The 23,305-nt window shown below is 56.4% G+C and overlaps 1 protein-coding gene across 4 annotated transcripts in view; it reads left to right on the top strand.

Moving 5' to 3' along the window:
• NFASC (neurofascin) overlaps positions 1-23,305 on the top strand; it is a 163,700-nt gene that overhangs the window by 118,612 nt on the left and 21,783 nt on the right. For 2 of the 4 annotated variants that reach the window (XM_012657836.1, XM_012657835.1), the window contains 5 exons: positions 1,512-1,655; positions 2,345-2,456; positions 2,824-2,990; positions 3,454-3,601; positions 4,936-5,405. In XM_012657836.1, coding sequence (XP_012513290.1) covers positions 1,512-1,655; positions 2,345-2,456; positions 2,824-2,990; positions 3,454-3,601; positions 4,936-5,089 — 725 coding nt within the window. In that variant the 3' untranslated portion in view covers positions 5,090-5,405. Of the gene's footprint in view, positions 1-1,511; positions 1,656-2,344; positions 2,457-2,823; positions 2,991-3,453; positions 3,602-4,935; positions 5,406-5,948; positions 5,994-7,248; positions 7,351-7,637; positions 7,836-8,641; positions 8,713-10,063; positions 10,287-12,254; positions 12,371-14,057; positions 14,263-15,498; positions 15,622-16,694; positions 16,869-19,123; positions 19,139-23,305 lie in introns of those variants that run through there. The other 2 variants (XM_012657832.1, XM_012657834.1) reach the window with 2 other exon arrangements.

Below are 23,305 nucleotides of genomic sequence, written 5' to 3'. Positions count from 1 at the left end.
CCAGCTAGTACGGAACCTAGTTGTCCCCACTAAGTATTACTCCCCCAGCTACAAGCGGAGATACGGACACTGCCTGCCTGCTGCGCTTCTCTCTGTCCCAGCAGCACTCTGGGAATAAGGCAGGCAGTGGTGCTAAACTTCACAGCGCCATTAAGTAAATGCAGCCCAGGATTTGCAGCTGAGCCTTGGCCCTGGAAAGGTCACCTGTCACTCTCCCCAGGGAACATGTGAGGGGAACGACTAGGCGGAGTGTTGGTTCCCTGGGAACTGCCAGGCAAGGAGATGTTCAGGTTGCTGGCATTGCCTGCCCCGCTGCCTTGTTGCTGAGTGGGGACCGGGGACGGATGATAAGGATGCTGCCCTCGTCTTCGTTTACCCCGGGCTGACGCCCCAGTTCCGGGAGCAGACTCGCTGTCTGTGGAGTGGCGCCCGCAGGCCGGACTCCTCCATCCTCCTCTGCCGACTTCCCTTGTAGGTCTGAGTGGTGCTGAGTGAGTTCGTGGACTCTGCGAGGCCAATCACCTGCTTCCTAGTCCAGAAATCTTATGGAGGAAATCACCTAGCGGTTAAAGATGAGAAAAGTGGCAGTTCTTTACATCTCTAGGAATTCTTTAGTTTAATAGCTCATTATCATTCTCTTTTCTCAGCCTTCCTTAGAGTAGGGGAAAGATGGGAATGATTCTTCTCTATTTTTCGGATGAAAGAAATGAGGCCCAGAAAGATTTATTGGTTTGCCGCAGATCCCGGAGTGAGGTGTTGACAGAGCCAGACCCCACCAGCCACTCCCCAGCCTCTGCTCTCTGCCTCCCAAGCCAGCAAGACTGGGAGAGCCACGGAGGGGATGTCCTCTCTCAGCTTAGGATACATATTCTGGGAAGACTGGGGAGTTTGGGCAAATAGAAGGGCTCTTTCAGTTTCCAGCAGACGTCAGCCTGAGCGTTTACCTTTGTGAATGTTTGGAGAATGCTCTGCTCAGAGGATGGGAAGTGGTAGGCCCTGTCTGTCTGTATATTGTCTTATCCTTTTCAAAACATATTTACGTACACATGTACTGGATAATGATGACAATAATCAGTACATGCTAGGCCTTCTGCTAATCAGTTTATACGTGTGTAAAATCTCAGGTATCATCACGATGACACCATGAAGCGATATGTTCTTCCCATTCTGCAGACAAGGAAACTGAGCCAGAGGGGATTGAGTGGGGCTGTAGGTGATGTGGTTAGAATTCAAACCCCTTTCTGTTTCCAGAGCTTACACTCTCAGCCACACCTGCCCAGCTGTTCGGTAGGTCGACCAGGAACTCGTATTCCCAACATCCTAGACTAAACTAGAGATAAACTCCAGCAGGTCAGTGGAAGGGTCAAGGTTGGCAGTGATGAGGCCAGAAGCCGGGTCGTCCGGGGCCCACCCAGTGCCCTGCACGGCACCCCTGTCGTCCTCGGGAGCCCTGGCCCAAGCCCCATGTGCCCCTCACCCTGACACAAGGAGTGTCTCTTTCTTATCTGTAGCGGCACCACCCAACCCAAACCGCGAGGTGGCTGGCGACACCATCATCTTCCGGGACACCCAGATCAGCAGCAGGGCCGTGTACCAGTGCAACACCTCCAACGAGCACGGCTACCTGCTGGCCAACGCCTTCGTCAGCGTGCTGGGTGAGTGCGCCTCTCACCGCCCTCTGCTCTCCTGCCGTAGAGTCGCCCTGGGGCTTGGCTATGTCATGGGGCACAATTTCTTCTCCAGAGATTGGCCAGGCTGGGCGAGGTAAGAGGATGTGGGGATGGGGAGGTGTGGAGACTGAAGGTGGGCTTTGTAGGAAGTGTGCAGCACTTAAAATGCACAGAGCCGGGTGAGCAGACAAACTCAATTCCACCAGAGAGTCAGTCTTCATCCCCCTCTCCCCTGGTGAGCGAGAGTGGGTCTGTCTCATGTCCTTGGCACACCCATGGTGACTTTCCCCGGCTTCTCAGTTGGATCCCAGGGTGGGAAATGGTTCTGAGTATGTGTGCTGCACCCCCTGAGCAGGGAGAGGGTGGTGGGAGGGGAGCTAGGAGATGTCTTAGGGCTGTGTAGGGACAGCTTCGGAACCTGCTGGTCCTGTAGTTTGGGGAAAGCCTTTGCCGAAGCTGGATGGGATGCAGGGTAGGTTGAGGACAGATGGACAAACTTACCCCTCCTCACCTAATTCCTAGAGGCTTCTTGAAGGTGGGGAGGTTGGTAGGAGAGGTGTCTTGGTGCGTGGGGAGCTACTGTAAGGAGAAAGCATGTAGCGAAGGCAAGACCAAGGGGGAAGAAATGGAAGGATTGGACTCCACACCCAAGATCGGTTCTCTGGGAATTTCAGATGTGCCGCCTCGGATGCTGTCGCCCCGGAACCAGCTCATTAGGGTGATCCTTTACAACCGGACACGGCTGGACTGCCCGTTCTTTGGGTCTCCCATCCCCACACTCCGATGGTAAGTTCCAGGAGACCAGACTTTCCCCAGCAGGGGTCATCTGTCTCACATTCTCGCTCCCATCTGGCCCATGATAGCTGTTCAGCAAGACCTGGGAACCTCAAAGGGTTGAAGCTGGGAGGAACTGGCAGGTCATCTGGGTCAACCCCCTTATTGTCCAGAAAGGGAAACCAAGGCCCAGAGAGGGGCAGAGACTTGCCAGGGCCACCTAGTGGTTGGAGGCAGGTCCTACAAGGCTCAGGGCTCCAGACTCCGAACTTGGGGCTCCTTCCACTGCCCCCCACGGTCCCTCTCAATTGGTTGCTGCCCCACGCCCTCCGGCCGGTCCCTTCTCAGTATGCTGTGTGTCCTGCTGCTCTGTTGTGAGGTTTAAGAATGGGCAAGGAAGCAACCTGGATGGTGGCAACTACCATGTTTATGAGAATGGCAGTCTGGAAATTAAGATGATCCGCAAAGAGGACCAAGGCATCTACACCTGCGTCGCCACCAACATTCTGGGCAAAGCTGAAAACCAAGTCCGCCTGGAGGTCAAAGGTAAAGGAGAGGTTCACGGGCGGGAGTTCGGACTGTGGTGAGGAAGCCCTGCTTGCAGTTACCCACGTGTGGCATCACTTTGAAAATGCACCACACCTGATGTTTCATCCTGGGTGGGCTCCTTAGTGTGTCTGTGTGTCCTTCTTGCTGACGCAGGTGCTGGGAACACCAAGTCCGTTTGTTATCAGCCTGGTCCAAAGGGAATTAGGAAGGGAAACCCACGCCAACTCCCCACTACCACCGCAGAAATTACACCGCATGTTCCCAAGCCAGACAGAGAGGATTTGGGGGATTACTTGCTATTGGGGGTTACCCAGCCTGGAACTCCCCTCCATTCGCACAACTGCGTTCTATCTATGCCACCTGTGGTTGGTCAGGCGTGTCACACGGTGTGGGTCCGTGGGGGTACAGGGGAGCTGGGCAGAGAACTGGTCAGTGACAAGCTCCCTGGGCTTCTCCACAGACCCCACCAGGATCTACCGGATGCCTGAGGACCAGACTGCCAAGAGGGGCACCACGGTGCAGCTGGAGTGTCGCGTGAAGCATGACCCGTCCCTGAAACTCACCGTCTCCTGGCTGAAGGACGACGAGCCGCTCTACATTGGAAACAGGTTTCTGTGCCTCCCTTCTCTCTCTTCCCGGTGCTAGTTTGAGGGACATTTTCTTTTCCCTTGCTCTTTTCCCTTCCTCCATGGTGTTTAATCATAATGAGAAATACACACACTGAAGAGCCCAGAGTCAGGGAACCTGTGTCATGCATGTCATCGAGGAGCTATGAGGATGTCTCGGGTGACTCTTCCAACTCAGGCGACCCCCGCCTCCCCCGCATCCATCTCACTCTCTGCCATGAGCTCCCTGCTCTCTCACCTTCGCTCTGTTCTCTTCCCCTTCTCTCTTCCCCAGCCCTGTCTCTCTTCACTTCCTCCCTCCCCCTCTGTCCTCACTTCTCCCCTCTTCCTTCTTTTCTTGCTGCCCCATCCCGTCTCCTCTCCTCTTTTCCTTCCTCTGCCTCATCACAGCCGCCACCTGCCCGCCCTGCCTGCAGTGCCCCTGTCCTCCATCAGAGGGGACAGGGCTGGCCCGAGCCAACTGTGCGCATCGTATGATAGTGATTCTCCGGCCTTACTGCACCCGGACCCACGCCTGCCCCTCCCCTCACCCCAGATTCTGATATCACTGGGATAGGACATTGGTAGTGTTTAAAAGTCCCCCTGGGGGTTTCTAATGTGCAGTCTTGGTTGAGAACCGCTAGTTGGAGCCTCTGTCCCTGAAACTCTGTGCTGTACCTCCTCCATCCCTGAGGCCTAGGTTGTACAGGGCCCTGCAGTTGGACATAGGACCAGCTGTTTCTAGCCATCGCCTGACATTTGCAGGGGGCGGACCCTGCAGGTGGGCACAGGCCTTCCAGCACTTGCTTAGTTGGTGCTGACAGCGCTACAGCCCATCCTGCTCTGCGGTGCCCTCCTCCCGCTGTGGGAGGCAGTTCTAGGCAGCCCAGCGGTGAGCCGGCCTAAGCCTGGGTGCAGAGAAGATGAGTCCGGGTTGAAGACACGTGAGCTGCAAGAAGAGGAATACCGATCTGCATTTTGGGGGGTGGGCCTAACAGTGCCCTAATTTGGGAGGGGTGCACAGCACAACAGAGGCACAGAGGCAGACACAAGGTGGAATCTGAAGGCACCAAACACGGTTCAGAGCCACTTAAGCTTTGCCCACTTTCTTTGCCCCTCCATCGAGGACCGAAGTGCTCCAGGTGACTGTGAAGATGCCTCTGTCGAAGCATCGAGCTGGAGCCTCACATCCCCCGGGGAGGAGCCGAGCTTCCCAGCCCAGCCTGGGACACTTCCCTCTTCCTTCTGACTCGAGCTTCCCCCTCTAGGGTGAAAGCACTGGGCAGTGCCCAGCACCCTCCCACCCTCCTCCTAAGCCCTCCGTGGTACCTTTGCAGGATGAAGAAAGAGGACGACTCCCTGACCATCTTTGGCGTGGCAGAGCGGGACCAGGGCAGTTACACGTGCATCGCCAGCACCGAGCTGGACCAGGACCTGGCCAAGGCCTACCTCACCGTGCTAGGTAACTGTCGCTGCTCACCCTGGCACTGACACCCCACCCAGCCTCCCCAGCAGCCAGAGCAGCAGCGGCCCCGGACAGTCCCAAGGGCACTGCCTGCGGTCAGCGGGCCGGCCAGGCGTGGTGATCTCCTGCCTTTTGACCTCAGGGTTAGGGACCTGCCACTTTCAGAACAAGCTGGGGGGACAGCTTACAGCCCAGGTGGAGTCACTAACTCCCCCGAGTCTTAGCCGGAGGGTGCCTGAGTGACGCAGAGAAAGTGGAAAGGAGTTGCTTGTTGTGATCATTTTTACCTTTCTTACAGCTAACTCTGAACCACTAAGTTGATTAAAACAATCCATCATTAAAACAAGACTGAGTTTTGTGTTTGTGCTTCCAATGACCTCCGCCAGCTTTCCTCCCCCTCCCACCCTGTTCCTGGTGTTTGGTGGCATTTCACAGTGTGCTGTGCCCTGAACAAGATGATGCTGTCTCTTCCCGTCCTTGCGTCCAAACTGGACTGTAACCACTAAGCTATCCCGAACCAAGGGGGAGGAGGCCTCTCCCTTCCAGGGAAGCAGACCCCCTGCTGTCCCCTCGTCACTTCCATCCTCCTGCTGGGCGCCCTCCTGCCATTAGCATTGGTGCAGTGGAGAGGCACAGTTGCTGGAAATGGCGGGCCCCACCGTGTTGGGATGGGAGGGAAACAGAGGTTCCGCGCCAGCCGTGGAAGAAACACAAGACGGCCTCTGTAAGGGCGGGGGTTCTCCATGGAAGGGAGAGCAAAGCCGTGCCTGGAACACCTTGGCCCAGGGGCAGCTGTTCAGGCCTCGGCTACATATTTGCATCCTTCTAGAACACCTTTAACCCTGGCTAACCTGCTAACCTGGATAACCCGTCTTACTTTTGCAGCTGATCAGGCCACTACAACTAACGGTTTGGCTGCCCTGCCCAAAGGTAATTCGTACTAATCCCGGGCCCTCGCCAGCACCTCCCCAGCTGCCCAGGGGAGGCGTCTAGGAGGAGGTGGTCCCTTCAGGAGAGTGTTGCAGTGTGTAGGCTTCTGGGCGACACCCCCACTCCCTGCCACGTTCACCTCCTTTCAGGCGCACGTGTCATGTCCACCTCCCCAAGCCCACGGCACAGCCCTGCCCTGGTCTTCCCGCTCCTGTTACACACTGAGCTCCAAAGTCCTCAGCTGTCCCACCCCATCCCTTTCCCCCAGCCACGCTCACCACTCCCTTGGGGTGGCCTGTTCTCCCCAAAGTGTTTAAGGGCCAGGCAGAAGAGCCCACTCCCTTCAGATCATGTGCAGGCCCGTCATTCTGCAGCCTCCCACGTCTGCTACGATGTGTCTCTTACAATCTGTACGCACACGGCGCACACACTCGTGAATGGGTTTGTGGGACTCCCCTTCCAGGTCCTTCTAGTACCCAGCTGAAAGATGGGAACAGCTCGACTCAGGGAGTCAAGCTCAGGGAGAACAAATCTTACCTACCCCACCCATCAGTGCCGAGATGGCTTCATCCCAGGCCAGGATGGCATTTACACCCACTAAAGCAAACCCAGTGAGATTAGTGCCCCAAAGAGGCATTGCCCTCCCCCCTGTTCGAAAGCCTACCAGGGCCTCCTCTGTCCTGCCGTCCATCACTGAAACTTCTAGACCAAGTCTCCTTCTCCACCCTGGCCTGGTCCTCTTTGTTGCCCCTTTCCCAGAACCTGTCTGCCCTGTTCAGCTCTCCAAATCCCCTCCCTGGGCTCTGGTCCCCTCAGAGGCTTGGCACACAGAGCAAAGGATAATTATCGTGAGAAAACGGGACAAAATGCCACACCTCCTCATCACCTTCCGAAATGTAGCGAGCACAGGTCTGATGAAAACATTTCCAAATGCTCGCACTGTAAGACCCACAGAGCTGGGCGGCCGCGCCGTCGGTCCTCTGGGTCCTCAGAGTCCACTTCATTCTCTTGCTCTGCACCCTTTGATACCCTTTTGGGAGGGCTGGAATTTGGAGGTTCCTCTTTGTTCTCCCTTGGCTCCCCGAGGGAAGGGGCTGGTCCCTGTGCTCACCCCTCAGGGTAGGCTGGGGTTGGATCCCGCTGGTAGTGAATACCTAAGCCCCTTAGGGACCTGTCATCGGGGCAAGGGCCAGCACAGGGCCGGGCCAGCTCTGACTCAGGAGCCCTGCGTGGTGTCTTCTCCCTCTGCTGCCAGGACGGCCAGACCGGCCCCGGGACCTGGAGCTCACCGACCTGGCCGAGAGGAGCGTGAGGCTGACCTGGATCCCGGGGGACGCTAACAACAGCCCCATCACAGGTCAGCTCAGTGGCCCTGCCCTCCACGGCCAGAAGAGAGGGATGGTGACATCCCTGAACCGGAGGCCTACGCTGGTTTCTGGTCCCACCTCTGCATCACTCGATGAGTGTCCTGGGCTATTCTCAGAATGCACGGAGGCCTTGGTTTCCCTTCCAGTGTCTCGGGATGACTTCTCCCTGTGCCTTTGGCTCTGTGAGGGAGACGAATGGGAGGCAGGGAGGAGGTGCTTTTAAAGAAGAGCACGGCTAACTCAGCTCCTGAAACAGCTGTGTTCCCTGCCCACTCAGACTACGTCGTCCAGTTTGAAGAGGATCAGTTCCAACCAGGGGTCTGGCATGACCATTCCAAGTTCCCAGGCAGCGTCAACTCAGCCGTCCTCCGGCTGTCCCCATATGTCAACTACCAGTTCCGGGTCATTGCTATCAACGAGGTTGGGAGCAGCCACCCCAGCCTCCCGTCCGAGCGCTACCGAACCAGCGGAGCACGTGAGTACTTGAGGGCTACGAGACAAGGCTCTGGAACGGGGCACCTGCACTCAGACCGGGTTCCCCCAGTTCCCAGACACGTGAACTTAGGCAGGTTAAGTAACTTCCCCAAAGCCCAACTTCCTCATCTACAAAGCAGAGAATAGCAGTAACACCTGCGTCATGGAGCCGTTGTGAAAACTTGAAAATTCATGTCAGGTACTTACCACGATGCCTGGCACATAGCAAGTACACAGTAAATGTTAACTGCCATCTTTGTTATTACTAAAATTGTTAATAATTCTTGATTATCTGCTTAAAGGAGAGAGCTATAATGAAGACGTGCGGCAGAAATATATAATCCGGTGTTACATTGGATTTCTTTTCCTAACACACTTGGGTAGTGTTTAATTTCTGAAATCACACTAGTTCCGAGAGTGTGAAGATGCTCCCCAAATGTTAAATGCCAGGGATAAACCTGTCTGGCATGAAACATATTGAGTGGATAATCCACGAAGGGGATAATCCCCATTGAGTTGGCTTATGGACCACCCACGGTGTGGAAGCCTGACGATAAATGCTGTCTGGTGAGGGATTAAAATTCAAAAGAAATTAGCCCTGCTCTGGGGGTTCAAACCTTAGCCAGAAAGGCACATCACGCACACGAGAAAAAGACAGGCTGGGTTCAGCTACATGCGGGACGTAGTGTATGTAGAAGCTGAGAAAGAAACAGAGCAGGGACCAATTGGGCGGGAGGAGAAGGGCTGCTTACCGTGCCCTGGTGAAACACAAATTGGACGTGAACTTTGTGTCTGTTTGGGTTTCAGCCCCTGAGTCCAATCCTGGTGACGTGAGGGGAGAGGGGACCAGGAAGAACAACATGGAGATCACATGGACGGTAAGAGCCTGCCTGGCCCCGCCTCCCATGGGTCTGCTCATCTGGCAGCAGGCACCCGGGAGCCCTCCCTGTACACCCGGACACCCCAAGGCCACTGTGTGCTTCAGACTCTCTGGCTGGTCTTGGCGGCCACTCTTCTATAGGAAACCAAGCTCCTCTCTGCACTGGGCATCCAAACAGGACAAATGTCTAAGAGCACGGTATCAGAGACGTATCAGACAGAAGCAGAGGTGACCCAGGTCCCCAGACTGCTAGCCTAGCAAAATCCATAGAGAATGCAGCAAAATCAAATGGACTTTTGCTGAAGAAGGGGAGGGATTCAGGTTAGACTTTAGGAAAGATCTAGCAAAACACCATACCAAGGTGTGGTGTGTGCTGGGGCCCCTCCATGGAGAGTGTTGGGAGTGGAGCAGAGACCAGCCTCTGAGACATGTCCAGTACGGACCTTTCTTTTGTTTAGAGAATGGACTTGATGGCTCTAAAAGCTCACCCCGGGTTAGGATTGTAAGATCCCATCTTGGTCTTGGCTCACTGACTAGATTTTCTAAACCAAAGTTGGGGTATGTGGTCTCAAAATGGCACTTTTTTCCAAACCACTTCCAAGTCTGAGAGATGCAAATGCAGCCACTAAGATATTAACATTTCTGAGCTGCCGCCCCCAGGCATGGCAATGGGAGATGCAGTGTGTGGAATGAGAACCATCCCTGTCTCATCCCTGTCTCTGAGGGCCTGGTCTCACGACACAGCCTTGGCAAACAGAGCAACAGCAACTGGCCGAGCCCAGACTCAAGGCTGCTGGTCTACGGCTCTGCAGGGCGGCTCCGGGGAACTGATTGCAGGACCAGGGTCAAGAACAGAATTAGACCCACCTTTAAAGAACTCTGGTCTATGGGAAGGTCAGGACAGACATGTAGGATTCAGTAGAAGTGAAGTCAGCTCTGGAATTTGGGTTCATTGGCAGGAGGAGTGCTAACGGTTAACCGCAACTCATCACTTCTGACTTTGGAGATTATTTTGTTTTATTGTTGCTCCTGTCATGGGAAGGAGTTCTATTGGAAATAAAGCTTTCACTCCCTTGGCACGTGCAAATGTGGGTGGCTCTCAGAGCCAAAGTAACTAGGTCTTGGGTGAAGCCTTCATCACAGAAAATCTACATGCTGCTGGGGTCACAGGACTCTGGGCTCTGGGGGACTCACTGGGGAAGGGGGTGTGCTCTCCCCTACCCTGCAAGGGGCTGGCTGGTGTTAGGTGGACCTGGAAGGGGTGCCTGGCATGGAGAGGGCAAGCTGTGGGTGGATCCGTGCACCTCACCTGCAGCCTCTCCACCTCGTCTGTCTCTCTCTCTGCCCAGCCCATGAACGCCACCTCTGCCTTTGGTCCCAACCTGCGCTACATTGTCAAGTGGCGGCGGAGAGAGACTCGAGAGGCCTGGAACAACGCCACGGTGTGGGGCTCTCGCTACGTGGTGGGACAGACCCCTGTCTACGTGCCCTACGAGATCCGAGTCCAGGCCGAAAATGACTTTGGGAAGGGCCCTGAGCCAGACACTGTCATTGGTTACTCCGGAGAAGATTGTGAGTAACCTCCTCCCTGTCCCCCATGCAGGACCCTCCTGGCTAGGCCGCACAAGGCCACTCTTACAGGCCAGAAACCTTGCGGGCAGGGATTGTGGGGGGACAACCAGTTCCCAGGAAGTCCCTGCAGTGACCCGGAGCGGACAGGCACCTCATGACATCAGGAGTGGAAATCTTATCATCCGAACACTGGTTAGAATTCCTGAATGTCCCCACCGAGCCTGGCACTCTCATTGTACAGATGTGCAAACTGGGGCCCTGGAAGGGAGAAGCCTTGGCAGTGAGTGCTTTGTAATAGTAAACAGAGCCCAGGTCTTCAGACCCCGGGCTGGCAGCCTTACTGCCAAGCCATGCTCATGCCAAGACAGACTTTGGGACTACCCATCCCAAACAGCCATAACTAGATACCTCCCCAGGAAGGAGGGCCATAGGCCAGACTCCCTGACGGGCTCCCAGGGGCAGTCTTGAGGGCTGTAGCAGGTCTCCAGAGCACCAGATCAGCCACTGCCAGCATTCCCACCGCTGCTCCCAGCCCTCAGAATTGAGCCTAAGAAGAGAAGGTGTTTGGAGGCTGGCACTGGGAAAGCAACGGGATTCCGGGCATGTGAGTGGAGTATGCGCCTGGCTGCCCAGACGGTGGTGGCCTCTTTGTCCCCAGCACGTGAATCCCACAGGCTGCTGAGCCAAGCAGGAGGGTCAATAGAGTCCCCTCCTGGCTCAGGACGATCCGTGCCCTGTCGGGTCCGGGTGTGCTCTAAGAAGCGATCGTGTAGGCGGATGGAGTGAGCAGAGGAAGGGAGGAGGGACAGTCCTGGGGAGGAGTGGACTCAGAAGGGCAGTGCTGGGGTCAAGAGCAGGGCCACCGCGTTTGTAACGGTGAGATGGGAGAAGCGAGGGCTGGGCCCTTGCCCCACCTTTCTGGAGGTGATTATGGACTGGACTCCCGAGGGAGATGAGCAGCAGGGTCCGTCCCACTCCTCCCCTCCATGGTGGTGGCACTTGCAGATAGGAGCCCAGTGGGGACCATGGGATGGTAAGTGGAAGGGCAGCATCTGGTCGGGGGCTTCATGGACCCTGCACGGTTTCTGTTGTGGGATCCGCCCCTGCGGCCTTGCTCTGATGGATTAGATCAGCGGCAGAGTGGAGAAAACGGGCCAGGAGTTGGTTATGGGGGAGGGAGTGGGCTGCCTTCTCCAGGTAGCGACGGGGTCAGAATCACTTCCCGAACTCGGCTAGGGTGCCTTCAATCTGTGGGTAATGTTCCTTGCCAAGTGCTGGCGGGAAACAGATGCGCTCTCGAAAGGGACTACTTGCGATGTGTGGGCAGGGCTAGAGGGAAGACAGCAAGCTGCGTGAACCACCTGAGGGCCAGCAGCAGCAGGAAGCCATTGTACCACTCTAGCCTTGATGGATCAGGGCATGGATGAGTCACCACAACCCACAAGGACCACCCTCAGGAGCCGTGGCCTTGGGTGGAAGAGTGCAAAAAAGCTGTCGACCTGTAGCCCAGCAAAGAGGAAGCCAGGGAACCGACACCCTCTCCCTCTGCTCCTGCCCTGGGGTCTCCTCTCGGTGCCTCCTATTGGCCACACCCATCTGGAAGCCTGAGAACAAGGGAGCCCAGCTGATAAGGTCCCAAGAGGGCAGCCTCCCAGGACATGGGGCAGGTTGGGGAAGGGCAGAGGATGGGATGGAAGGGCAGATGGAAACTACCAGCACAAGCAGGTAGCAAGTACTTGCCCTTTAAACACACAGGCAGAGTCCCTCCCACCTGGACTGGCACCCTTTTGTCCTGAGCCTTCCCCCAACTTTTTCAAGTACAGTCTGATGGAGGAGGCATAGCCCCTGCCCCCGTGGAGTGTTGAGTGCAGTGAGGTCCAGGCCAGCAGAGAATAAGGCAGAAGGGCCCCTAGTGTCCAGGGGCCAGCCCTGCCCACATAACCAGCTCTCTGTCCCAACACCTTGCAGATCCCAGGGCTGCACCCACTGAGGTTAAAGTCCGAGTCACGAACAGCACAGCCATCAGTCTTCAGTGGAACCGCGTCTACCCCGACACGGTCCAGGGCCAGCTCAGAGAGTACCGAGTGAGGAAGCCAGCTCCCAACCCCGCCTAACCACCCAGCTCACTAACCAGGGCAAGGGGGTAGCAGACACGGGGCGTACGATACTTGGAAGGGATCCTAGGGGTGTATGTTGGATCCAGAGTTGATCCAAGAAGATGACGTCTAGGGTGAGCTATTCAAAAATATGCCCAGAAAAAAATATATAAGCCCAGATGTGTCCTGCAACAGATACGCTGAGAGATTCTGCTCAGCGAAAAAATCACATGCAGGGTGGTGGGTTTGGGTTGGTTGCACAGCACGTGGCGTTTGCAATGCACGTGGGAGTGGACACACCTATATCTTCAGAAGCCGTGTTGAGGCACTGCTGGGCTACACCCGCCCCTCTCCCGGTGGCCCCTACTGGGCTGCTCGCCTCACCCAGTCTGGTTTTGTAAAGCCACAGCTAACGGGCAAGGCCACTGAAAGGGTGCAGACATCCTCCCTGTCGTCACAGCCAACTCTGGACTACCCAGAATATGAATTTCAAGGCCCTTGGCTTCTCCTGGTCCTCCCTGCCTGTGAGCAGTTTCTGCTGAACCATCTCTCCTCTTTGAAAGGGGGGGCTGAGATGGGAAGAGGGCAGAGAAAACTCAGGGTCCACAAGGTTCTCCCTTAGGAGTAGCTTTAGAGGTTGGCTGGGAAGTGGGGCAGGCTGCAACTGTGATTAACGCCGGTCGTGTGGCCTCAGTGGTCACCAGGAGTTGGCTGGTAGACAGTTGGGGGCAGAACAGAAGAGGCCAGTCTCTTCTTGGGAAACGAATGTGGCAAGCAGTGGAAGGCAAGGTGATGCATCCACTTGCAAGAGCTCTTGCCCAGCAGTTGACTTACACCCTTAACGTGCCTGCTTGGAGATTTTTCTGGCTAAAGCTTCCATTGGGTCCCCCTCAGTCTGGACTCCCCCTTACCTTGCCGGGGCAGCCTGGGTGACACTGGTGTGGCAGCCTGACCCGTGGCTTCTTACCCACTGCTAATTAGACCTCATGTGGCAAACTCACTCTACTGTCCCGTGTAACACACCACCGTCCTTAGCCGTCCTGTCCCATCCAAGCTGCCACCACACAGCCCAGCATCCCACTGACCTGGACGTGTGACTGTCTCTCGGACATGAACCTATCTCATTCTGAAAGGTCTTCAAACAATGTGAAAAGAAACCGTTTTACTGCCAAGGATTAAATCAACCCTTTCTCATATTCAGACTTCTGGGGGTAACCCACTACTTTTCAACGCCTGCCTGCTGCCAATCTAAACAGTACTAATCTAACTCAAGTGACGTGGTCTTTGAGCACAGAGCGGAGCTTTCCATGCCTGGACCCTTGGCTCACATGTGGTTCTGGCACGGACTCCCTGAGCAACCCGCTACCCACCCTGGAAATAAGTCTCACGATGGAGCAGATGTGAGTTTGGCCGACTCGCCCGTCCCCCAAAGAGGTGGCGTGGATCAGAAATGATCGGAACCAGACACCCTGTGTCTTGTTTGCCATAAATTCATATTCACTGGTGGCTGATGAGTGGGGATGGTGAGGCTGCTCCCCCAGCCCTGTGCGGGGCCGATGAGGTCGTCTGGGACTTCAGCCTGTAGGGAGCAGAGGAAAGACCGGTCACTGCCGGCAGCACTAACCACTAACCCAGCTCTGCCCGCCCGCCCTCACCAGCCTGCTCTGTCCCGAAGGCCTACTACTGGAGGGAGAGCAGCTTGCTGAAGAACCTGTGGGTGTCTCAGAAGAGACAGCAAGCCAGCTTCCCTGGTGACCGCCTCCGTGGTGTGGTGTCCCGCCTCTTCCCCTACAGTAACTACAAGCTGGAGATGGTTGTGGTCAATGGGAGAGGCGATGGGCCTCGCAGTGAGACCAAGGAGTTCACCACCCCAGAAGGAGGTAGGTCTGGCCACAGCTCTGCAGGGTGGGGCAGGACGAGGGTAGCGCACCCCGGTGGGCCCGGAGCAGCTCCCGCGTGGCTCGGCATGGACGGCCCAGGTGACCTCTTCAAGGCCTCGAGGAGCCGAGGACCTGCAAGCTGAGCAGCTGCCGCCATCCCCACAGAGCGCGATTGCCACGGTGACCTGCCCAGACTGTGGGAGGCTGTGTCTCAGGAGAAGACCCGTGTGGCCTGGTGACATAATTCCAGACAGGCTATGCAGACTGACCCCCGAGGGCGCTGCCCCACCAGCTCCGAGGCGGAAGGCGGGACGCGCAGCCTGCCCGCTGGAGCCGTCCGATCTGTCCACCTGAGACCTTCACAGTCCTCGCCCAGCGTTGCCAAGGAGCTTTCGCTGAGATGCTCGGGCTGTGTGTGGCGGCTCCACAGAGGTGCCCAGACGGAGCCCCTGCCTCCTGCAGGTGCACGGTTGCAGGCCCCGGGGTGCAGACGCCTGCGAAGTTCCTGGTCCACCTCTTCGCTCTCGCCAGCCTTGTGTCTGCTTTGCGTTCGCTTGGCCCTTTCTGTTTCTCCTCCCTCCCTTCTTAACTGTTACTTTCCCCATTTCTCTTCTTCCTCCTTTCTCCTCTCTGTCGTTCTTCCCTCTTGTTTTCTTTATTTCTGTCTTTCGCTCCCCCTCAGTTTGGTTTTCCTCATCAGCCTCTCCCCATCACTCCTGCCCGCCCCCGCCTTTCCAGGGCTTCCATCCTGGGTTTCTTTCTGCCCAGCCCTGAGCCCCGCACTCTCAGCTCAGCGGCCTGGGCCTGCTGCCTGGGCCTGGCGGCGAGGACCCTCGTCTGTGGACCGGGAGCTGCACCCTCCGCACAAAACAGCTACCGATGGTTCCCTGCCTAGGACGGCTCTGCCCAGTTGGGAGGTCTCCGTGCAGGGTCAGAGCCTAACGTGTGCCAAATCCAGGGTAGCTGCTAAAGAAAAGCTTGATCTACTTCTTCCCCATGTAAACAGTAGACTGAGCCAATCTTGTCCTCACACCTGGGGGAAGCGACATCCTGGACCGGGCAGTGAGCTCTGGCCACCTCGGGGTTCTCCCGCGCCCTGATGTGGCAGTGTCCGGCATGGGTGCCCGGAGGTCAATGCCTTCATACTTGTGCTTTGTTTTTGTGTTTTCCTCATCCTCCCTGCTCCGCTCCTCCCCTCTCCCCCTCATCTCCCCCGCTCTCTCCTCCTTCCCCAAGTACCCAGCGCCCCCAGGCGTCTCCGAGTCCGGCAGCCCAACCTGGAGACAATCAACCTCGAATGGGATCATCCGGAACACCCCAACGGGATCCTGACCGGATACACTCTCAGATACGTCGCCTGTACGTTCTGCCCTTCTCTCCCTTTCCCTTAGATAGTCTGAGGACAGGAAACCCCATTCTCACCACCCCTCCTGAGAATCACGGTAGAAAGCCCATGGGTGCAGAGGGCATTGCAGAGGCATGGAGGGGCTGAGGAAGAAGTTCCCCACGGGTCTGGGGGAGGCAGATGAGATCCAATCCCTGCCCTTCTTACTCAGCTCTGCCAGCAGGGAGCTTCTAGTCTGACGGGTGAGACGAAGGGAACTCTGGTCTAATGAGGGGGACAACCACGGCCTTTAGGGATCTTATAGTCTCCGACGCTACAAGTCTAGGAGGGATGGGTCCTCACCCAACAGAGCTTCCATCCAGTGGGGTAAACAGTATATTCACAGGAGTCCCTAGACAGTTGGGAGGCACCTTAACAAGATGTCATTTATGACAGGGCAGCTGTACGAAGAGCTGCCAAGTAACTGCAGGGGCGCGAATCAGAAACCTGGGTTGGGAAGACCTCGTCTAGAGCTCAGCGTCCCCATTCAGGGAGCGCCACTACATCTGAAAAGCTTTAAGCCTCTAAAGTAGGCGATGTACCTCATTGGGACACTCAAAGGGCCAGGTGTTGTGTTGTTAACAATTTTAATAGCCAACCGTGTGCTTGTTTGCGGTTCTGAGTCAATCTCTGGACCTGACCCTTTCACCCTTTAAAGTATACTAAATAGGCCTTACACAAAGATGGTGTTAACAGTCAAAAGCCCTACTGGTGTTGCCCTAGTTCTGTTTGAAAGGGAGAAAGGAACTCAAGAGTTTTGTTGTTGAAAGGGCTTGGGAATTATGAACAAAATCTTTTAGCATTGGCCACATAACTTTGCAGTGAGCTAGAGACAACAGGATCAGTGAGGAGGCATTAACCCTGCAGAATAATCAAAGAGCTGGGAGGGAGTTCCGCCTTTGAACCGAGCATTTCAGATCACCAGGCAGGTGCCACCGTTTCTCTCCCCAGCAAAGTCAGGAAGGTGTTCTCCTTCCAGCTGCAGATTCTATAACTCATCACTGTAAATGTCGCTAATGTTTAATCCCACTTAACTATCTCTCCCCAGTTAATGGAACCAAAGTAGGAAAGCAGATAGTGGAAAACTTCTCTCCCAATCAGACCAAGTTCACGGTGCAGAGAGCGGACCCCGTGTCACGCTACCGCTTCACCCTCAGCGCCAGGACGCAGGTGGGCTCTGGGGAAGCAGTCACGGAGGAGTCACCGGCACCCCCCAATGAAGGTAGGTGCCTGGCGGCAGACCCTGGAGCGAAAGGCCTGGCTAGTTCAGATGCCTAGAGAAGCACCCTGAGTACTTGGCTTCCTGGGATGGAAGGAAATGAGGCTGCAAGTCCTCGAGCCCTCCCCAGGAGAGAGCCCGTCTTACGTGCTGAGAGGTAGGTGCTGGCATCGCATCCAGAAAATTCAGAGCTCCTTAGACTGCTGCTGTCAGACCTGGGTTTCCATTTGGTCTTGATTTGCTGAGCTACTTAGTATCTATCAACTTTCCTTCTTGTAGAGGAATAGGAAGAGAGTGTGGAAAGCGTGTGGAAGTAAATATGCTAATGAAGCTGGAGAATAGTGAAAAGGTTCACCTATGGAGAGAGGCAGGGATGTGACTGAGGGTGCCCCAGGAGGGCTCTGGGGACAGCCCTTCTCCCAAAGCCTTGTGGGTTCACCGAGGTAGGGGAGCTGCCGGGATTAAAGCTGCTTGCTGAGATCTCGAGTAGAGCAGGCAACGTGGTCCCTCCTTGCAGCCTGAAGTGGATGAGCTGTCAGGCTGCGCAGAGGAGGGGGAGCTGGGGAACAGCCATTTGCCAAGCCAGCTTCACAAAGAGCAAATGAGTTCACCTCCTGGTCCCGTGTCATCCCGCACCGGAGCTGTGCCTGCCCGGGGGTTCCACTAGAGGGCGCTCCGGGCCCGCGCACGTCCCGCTGCCGTGCAGCGTGCGGTTCGGGAACCTCCAGGGAAGCCAGACTGCAAAAGCCTCGATGTTGGCAGACCCCTGTGAAAAGCTGGGGGTCTCTCTGCCTGTCCAGGGGCACAATGGTTTATTCAGCCATTTCTTGAGCACCCACAAAACAAGGGATACACAGGCAATAAGCAGCTCACGCCGTCTAGAAGGGCGGACGGCCATGAGAATATCCAACCATGTGCCTACATGAGGGGAGACTCTGCAGAAAAGGTGATATGAGCGGCATCCTTGAGGCTGACCATGAGCTACCAAGGCTAGTGCCTTCCCCGGGAGCCTCAGATCACGTGGTCCGGCCCTGGCCCAGGTGGGGTCTCCTGCGCACCCCCACCCCACCCAGGAGAGCATCGGGCCGTGCTGCCTCCGCGGCCTCACCCCGCGCTCCCGACGCAGCTGCATGAGCAGCCCTGGCCAGCGCTGAGGCAGGGGACGGGGCCGCACAGAAGGTGGAGAAAGGCTGGCCGTCCTCTCTGTGTCCCTCTCTGGTCTTCTACACCGGGAGTCACATAACATGCTCCCCTCCTGGTGTCCCCTTCCAGTGCCCTGGGCGCTCGGGAAGCTTATCAGGGCTGGGGGACTTTGGGTGGGCGACTAATGTATGCCCGTTATCGAAGGCCAGGCCAGGATGTGATGCACTGTCTTGATTACTCAATTCTGTTAATATGAGAGATCTATAGAGAGCTCTTCTCCCTCCCCACCTCTACCCCGGTGCAGAACATAGAAGAACAAAGCCCCATTGTCCAGCCCCAGTGACCACCACAGGGCAAGTTCTGCAGCCGCAGGGAACAAGAGGACAAAGAGAGACTTTCTTCTAGGGATTCACAGAAAATTCAGGAATTCCATTTTGGGCTGTCAGTCCATACTTGGGTTTCTAATTCCATAACATTTCTAATCGGGACTGCAGAATGCCAGGATAGGGGCTCCGGGGCTCCAGTCCTTGCAAGTTCCCAGGCCTTCCAAGGCTGAGATGGTGGGGGGCAGCTTCAGCCGAACACGCTCCCCTCTACTACCCACACCAGCGCTGTGCGACAAGCTCCCCTGAAGATACAGGAGCCATCCTTTTGACTGGGGTTGGTATCCTCCTAAACCTCATACCCCCAACTCCTGGCATCATGGAGGGTCACCCAACCGGCTTAGTGGTCATGGCAACCCAGCCAGGGCAGGGCAGGCCATCAGGGAAAGAACTGGGAACATAGTACTCCCTGTGGACTGTCCCTGCTGCCACCTCTTAGATGACTAGTCCTTGAATAGAGGTAGAAACACGTTTATTTAAAAAGGTCTCCAAGACCCGGGTGGCAAAGTCTGCTACAGGAACATGGCCAACTCCAGTAGATTGACTGTGAACCCCCAAGGGCCAGCTGGCATCCTCAGGGCAGCGGCCAGCACCTGGCCACACCGTCTGCGTCAGGTTTGAGCCAGAACCCTCTCCGCTTGCTTGTCCTGTGGTTTCACTTGTGCTCTGTTTTCTCTTCCCTCTCTCATCCTTTCTTCCTCTCTGTGGCCATCTTGGGCGCTGTGTTCGAAGCTACTCCAACCGCAGGTATCGTACCAGCAGCGGAGGTAACGGGCATGGCATGGGGCAAGGCAGGAGCAGCCCGGCCAGGGCGGAGACGGAGGGAGCGGTCGGGCTGAAAGCACGCTCCGGGCTCACTCTTTCAGGGGGTGGCAAGCCGGACTGTCGAGGAGGCTGTGTGTCGAGGATGGGACCAGAGGAAACCAGGCACATTTCCCGCCCCTTCACTTATCTGGCCCCTGCTGAGAAGGAGGATGGCCTAGAAGGGGTCCCCCCAACACACACAGCCTCCTGACCTGCTCTCTGGAGCTGCAGTTTTTTCTGACGCTGAGTCGATTACTTCCCGTGAGCCACCTGAGCCCTTGCCTGGGCTTGACATCTCAGAGCACAGAGAGAGTGACCACAGCCTTTGGGCTGCCAGCTGTGGCCCTAGAAGGCATGCTGCAGCAGGAGCGGGGACAGCCGGCTCCTGGCTCCCGGCCAGGCTGCTGTCCCCTGAAAGGGTGGGTGCACTGTGCATGTGGCCGTGCATGCTGCATGGGGGCCGCCACCAGCGCTGCCGCTACCGCGGGTTCCGGTCGGTGAGTGCGAGCAAGCATGTCCTTGGACAGGGCCAGCTGCTCCAGGACTGGAGGCTCAGCGGGCGCCTTGGGCTGGTTGTGCCCTCACCCCTCAAAAGTCCAGCTCCTCGAAGTCTTTAGCGTTAAGAACAGTCTCCACTCTCAGGGGCTGGGCGATAGACACACGAGCAGCAGCAAGAGGCCGGGCAGGCAGGTCCTGGCCGAGGAGATGACCTGCTAACCACGTCCCTCCTCTCTAGTCCTCTTGTCATGGGTTTGAGGACTATCAAAGAGCTCTTCGCCACAGAAGGCCTGTCCCCAAACTGGAGAACCGAGGCAGGGACCCCAGGGTTCTTTTCCTGGCCCTCTTCTGAGGCCGAATTGCATCAGGTAGGAATGGGAGCAGGGCTCACCCCGGCAGGGCAAAGGCCGGGAGCAAGGTCAAGCTCTGGGCAGCTGGGGGCCCTGGGGACCAGGCGAGGCAACTGAGGGCTGGCTTAGGAAGACGATGCCACCTTGCCCGATTTGGTTTCCTCCCCACCTTCGCTCCTTTCTCTCCCATCCCATCCTAGGTTGATTCTATTTCCGTTGCACGCCCTGCTTCCTTCAGTTTGCGTTACGTTTCGCCAGCCAGATCTGTGGGTGGTGAGCTGCCACCGTCCTTCCCTCCCCCCGTCCTCCCCGCTGCCCCCACCCCAATAACTTGAGCTGGCCGGGCTCAGCTCCTCCCCACAGGCTCTGAACACCCCTGCTAGGGTGTGAGGGACAGAGGTCGTCCCAGGCCTGGGGACCGGGGAGAGAACCCTCCTTGCCACGCTTCGGGTTTCCCTGACTTCCTGACTCAAGTTTACATAAGAGCCTCTCCTGTGACTGTTATAGCAGACGCTGGGGGCGCCTAGGGGCAGGCGCAGGGAGGGCACAAGCGCCTCAGCTAGCAGCTCACTGGTAAAGCAGCTCCCCGTCCACCTTCACCATTCTGGCACTCCACGACCTAGGGCAGGTGGGTCTGGTGGCAGGGAGTCTGCCTTGTTCCGTGGGCGTCTGTGCCAGCCTGTACTGCCCCTCTCGTGAGTAGGTGAGAGGTGTCATTTCAAACACCCCACTTCCTATTTCCTTCCCATTTAGAAAAGACCCAACCCCATCATGTTATGCAGAATGAGCTCAGGGTCTCCAGCCATCAATCAAATGTCTTTCCTAGGCTTCTGCTGCCACGTGACACGGTGGTGGAGGCAGATTGCACTTTTTCTGAAATGAGCTGTGCTGATGACATCAGCTGACCTCCGCTTTAAATGCGTATGAACCTTCTGCACACCGCGCAGGTGCCGGGCAGTGGAGCTCAGGTTCCGCATTTGTGACGTGAGCCCAGCGTCCAGCTCTCTTCCTTCTCGTCCTCTCCGAACCTGGACACTTCCCCCCAAACTGGTCTGTTTGTATCTCACCCAGTGCAGATAATCCCTCTCGTCCACCTGTATCTGCAGTCTCCTAGGACTGCTGCCCATCTGTCCGGCAATCTGTGATTTGGCCAGGGAGTCCACGCGCCATGTGGGCGTTTGTGGACTGAACCTCCCACCTTGGAATGCACGGAAACTGCTGTCCTCCTCTTTCACTCAGCTTCAATGTGCAAATGTTTGGTGGGCTCCTGAAGGTGCCCGGCTACTTAGGGACAGAAAGATGAATGAGACGAGTCATCTCTCTTCAGTGTTCTCCATCTCGTATGTGGTGCTCCCTGAGACTCTGGTGGAAAACCCTTGGCCGTGGCTAGAGGGCCTTCTGGTGTCCTACCTTCTAATAGGGGCCCTGTGTTTCCAGCTCTAGCCCACCCGGGACCCCCCCCTTAGGTAATGGAGGGTTCCCCGCCCCCTCCTCTCAGTTGCTGGACTGGTGGTCGCCACAAAGCACTGACCAGCGTTGTTGCCAAACCCATAGTTCCCGTTGTGGCTGGAAATTGTACCCTAGCCCAGGAAAGTGTATGCCTAGCCTGTGGTCACTCTGTTTGTAAACTCTACTTTTGGACTTTACAGCCCTTCTCTCCTCTCCCTCAACTTCAAATAATCTGATCTCCTTTGACCCGAGCAGTGGATGGTTTTCCCCATGGACAACCCCTGTACTAGCCCTCTGACAACTCACTCGCCTGACCCTTTTATACCTTCTTCCCTTGAAGACTTTTCTTCTTTCTTCTGCCCTCCATGTCTCACTGGTGGCCCTGTCTAGCCTGGGGACAATAGACACACTAATGGGCAGGCCAGAGACAGCGTTGATTAGCTAACAGTGACTTCAGCCAGCCAAGGTCGCATGCTCTGTGGTCACTCCGATGGCAGGCGCCCTGGGGAGGCCTCCTGGGAAGTAGTTCTTTTCCTCTCTCTTCTCTTGCTCCCTGTTACTGAGCCTGAGCCAGAGAGAAAGCAGCTAGATAGCCTTCATCAGAGAGAAACGCTTCCCTCCTGCCATACTTGGCGGAAGCGACCATCAGAGGGAGGGGACAATGCAGGGTGGAAGTATCCTCAGAGCCGTTTCTCATCCTTGCCTCTGACCAGCAGGGTGGGTGAGAAAAACGCTGCCACCTGGCCTCTCTTGGCATCTCTGTCCCAGGGCTACTCGCTGGGCGCCCTGGGGAGCACGTGGGCCTGGCCGTGGCCCTGTGGGAGTGTGTGGGGGTGTGAGTGTGTATTTCCGCATGTACGAGAGCTGTGGGGCCACGTGACGGTGTGTATAGCTGTGGGGAAGATTGACTTGAATTCTCGGGGCCTGGGGAAGGTGACAGCCACCGTACCTGCAGGAAGAGAAGCCCAGGTCCCTGCACTACACAGTGTGTGATGATTCACGTTAAAAAAGAGTATTTTCTAATGACACCTTTTAGGTAGTCATGGAAAAGGGACGCCCTGTGAACATTTCACTTGCCAGGAATTATTAGAAAATGTACTATTGATAAGGAACTAAACTGGAGCAGTCCTGCCCAGACGGGCAAAATAATTTCTCCAGGCGCCTTCCAGCAGCACAGAGCAGCGTAGCCGTGGCAGCTGCAGGGACGGAACTGACCTTTGCCTCGTGGGTCTCTCGAGCTTTGCCGTGCGTGTGCGTGTATGTGTATGTGTGTGTGTGTGTGTGTGTGTGTCCGTGTGTCTGTGTGTCCGTGTGTGCATCTTGGTGGGTGGGGATAAGTGAATCCCCCTGCGTTGAGCATTTACAGCACTGAGCTTACGTGCTAGCCCTGGGGCCGCCTTGGACTGGGTGCGTCCCCGAATAGAGAATATGAGACAGAGAGTCGTTCCCACTCCTCACCCCTCCCCACGCCTTCCCGATGTCTGTGGGTTGACTAGGGTTTGTGGAATATAGCCCTGTCGGCTTTGAACTTGCCCAGGAATCTCTGGAATGTATGGGGCATAGCCAGTGCCCAGTGTGGCTTCTGTGGACAGCACCCTCAGCAGCTCTGACCTTCCAAGTAGGGAAGTGGCCGGGACCCCAAGAACATTCCCTCCTTCTCTACGGGGGCTGGGGGGGGGGTTGTAATGTTGGAGACCCAGGGAAATGAAAGGACTTTCGTTGGTCAGGCTCTGGTTGAGAAGGCTTAGGATATCACTTCATCCCCCCTTGAGAAAAGCTCTCTGACATCCCTCCCTGCCCCAGCCCCCTTCTG

The sequence above is a fragment of the Propithecus coquereli genome, unplaced genomic scaffold (assembly GCF_000956105.1).
Source record: "Propithecus coquereli isolate 6110/MARCELLA unplaced genomic scaffold, Pcoq_1.0 Scaffold563, whole genome shotgun sequence".
Taxonomy (NCBI): Eukaryota; Metazoa; Chordata; class Mammalia; order Primates; family Indriidae; genus Propithecus; species Propithecus coquereli.
This window is presented reverse-complemented; position numbering and strand designations above follow the sequence as displayed.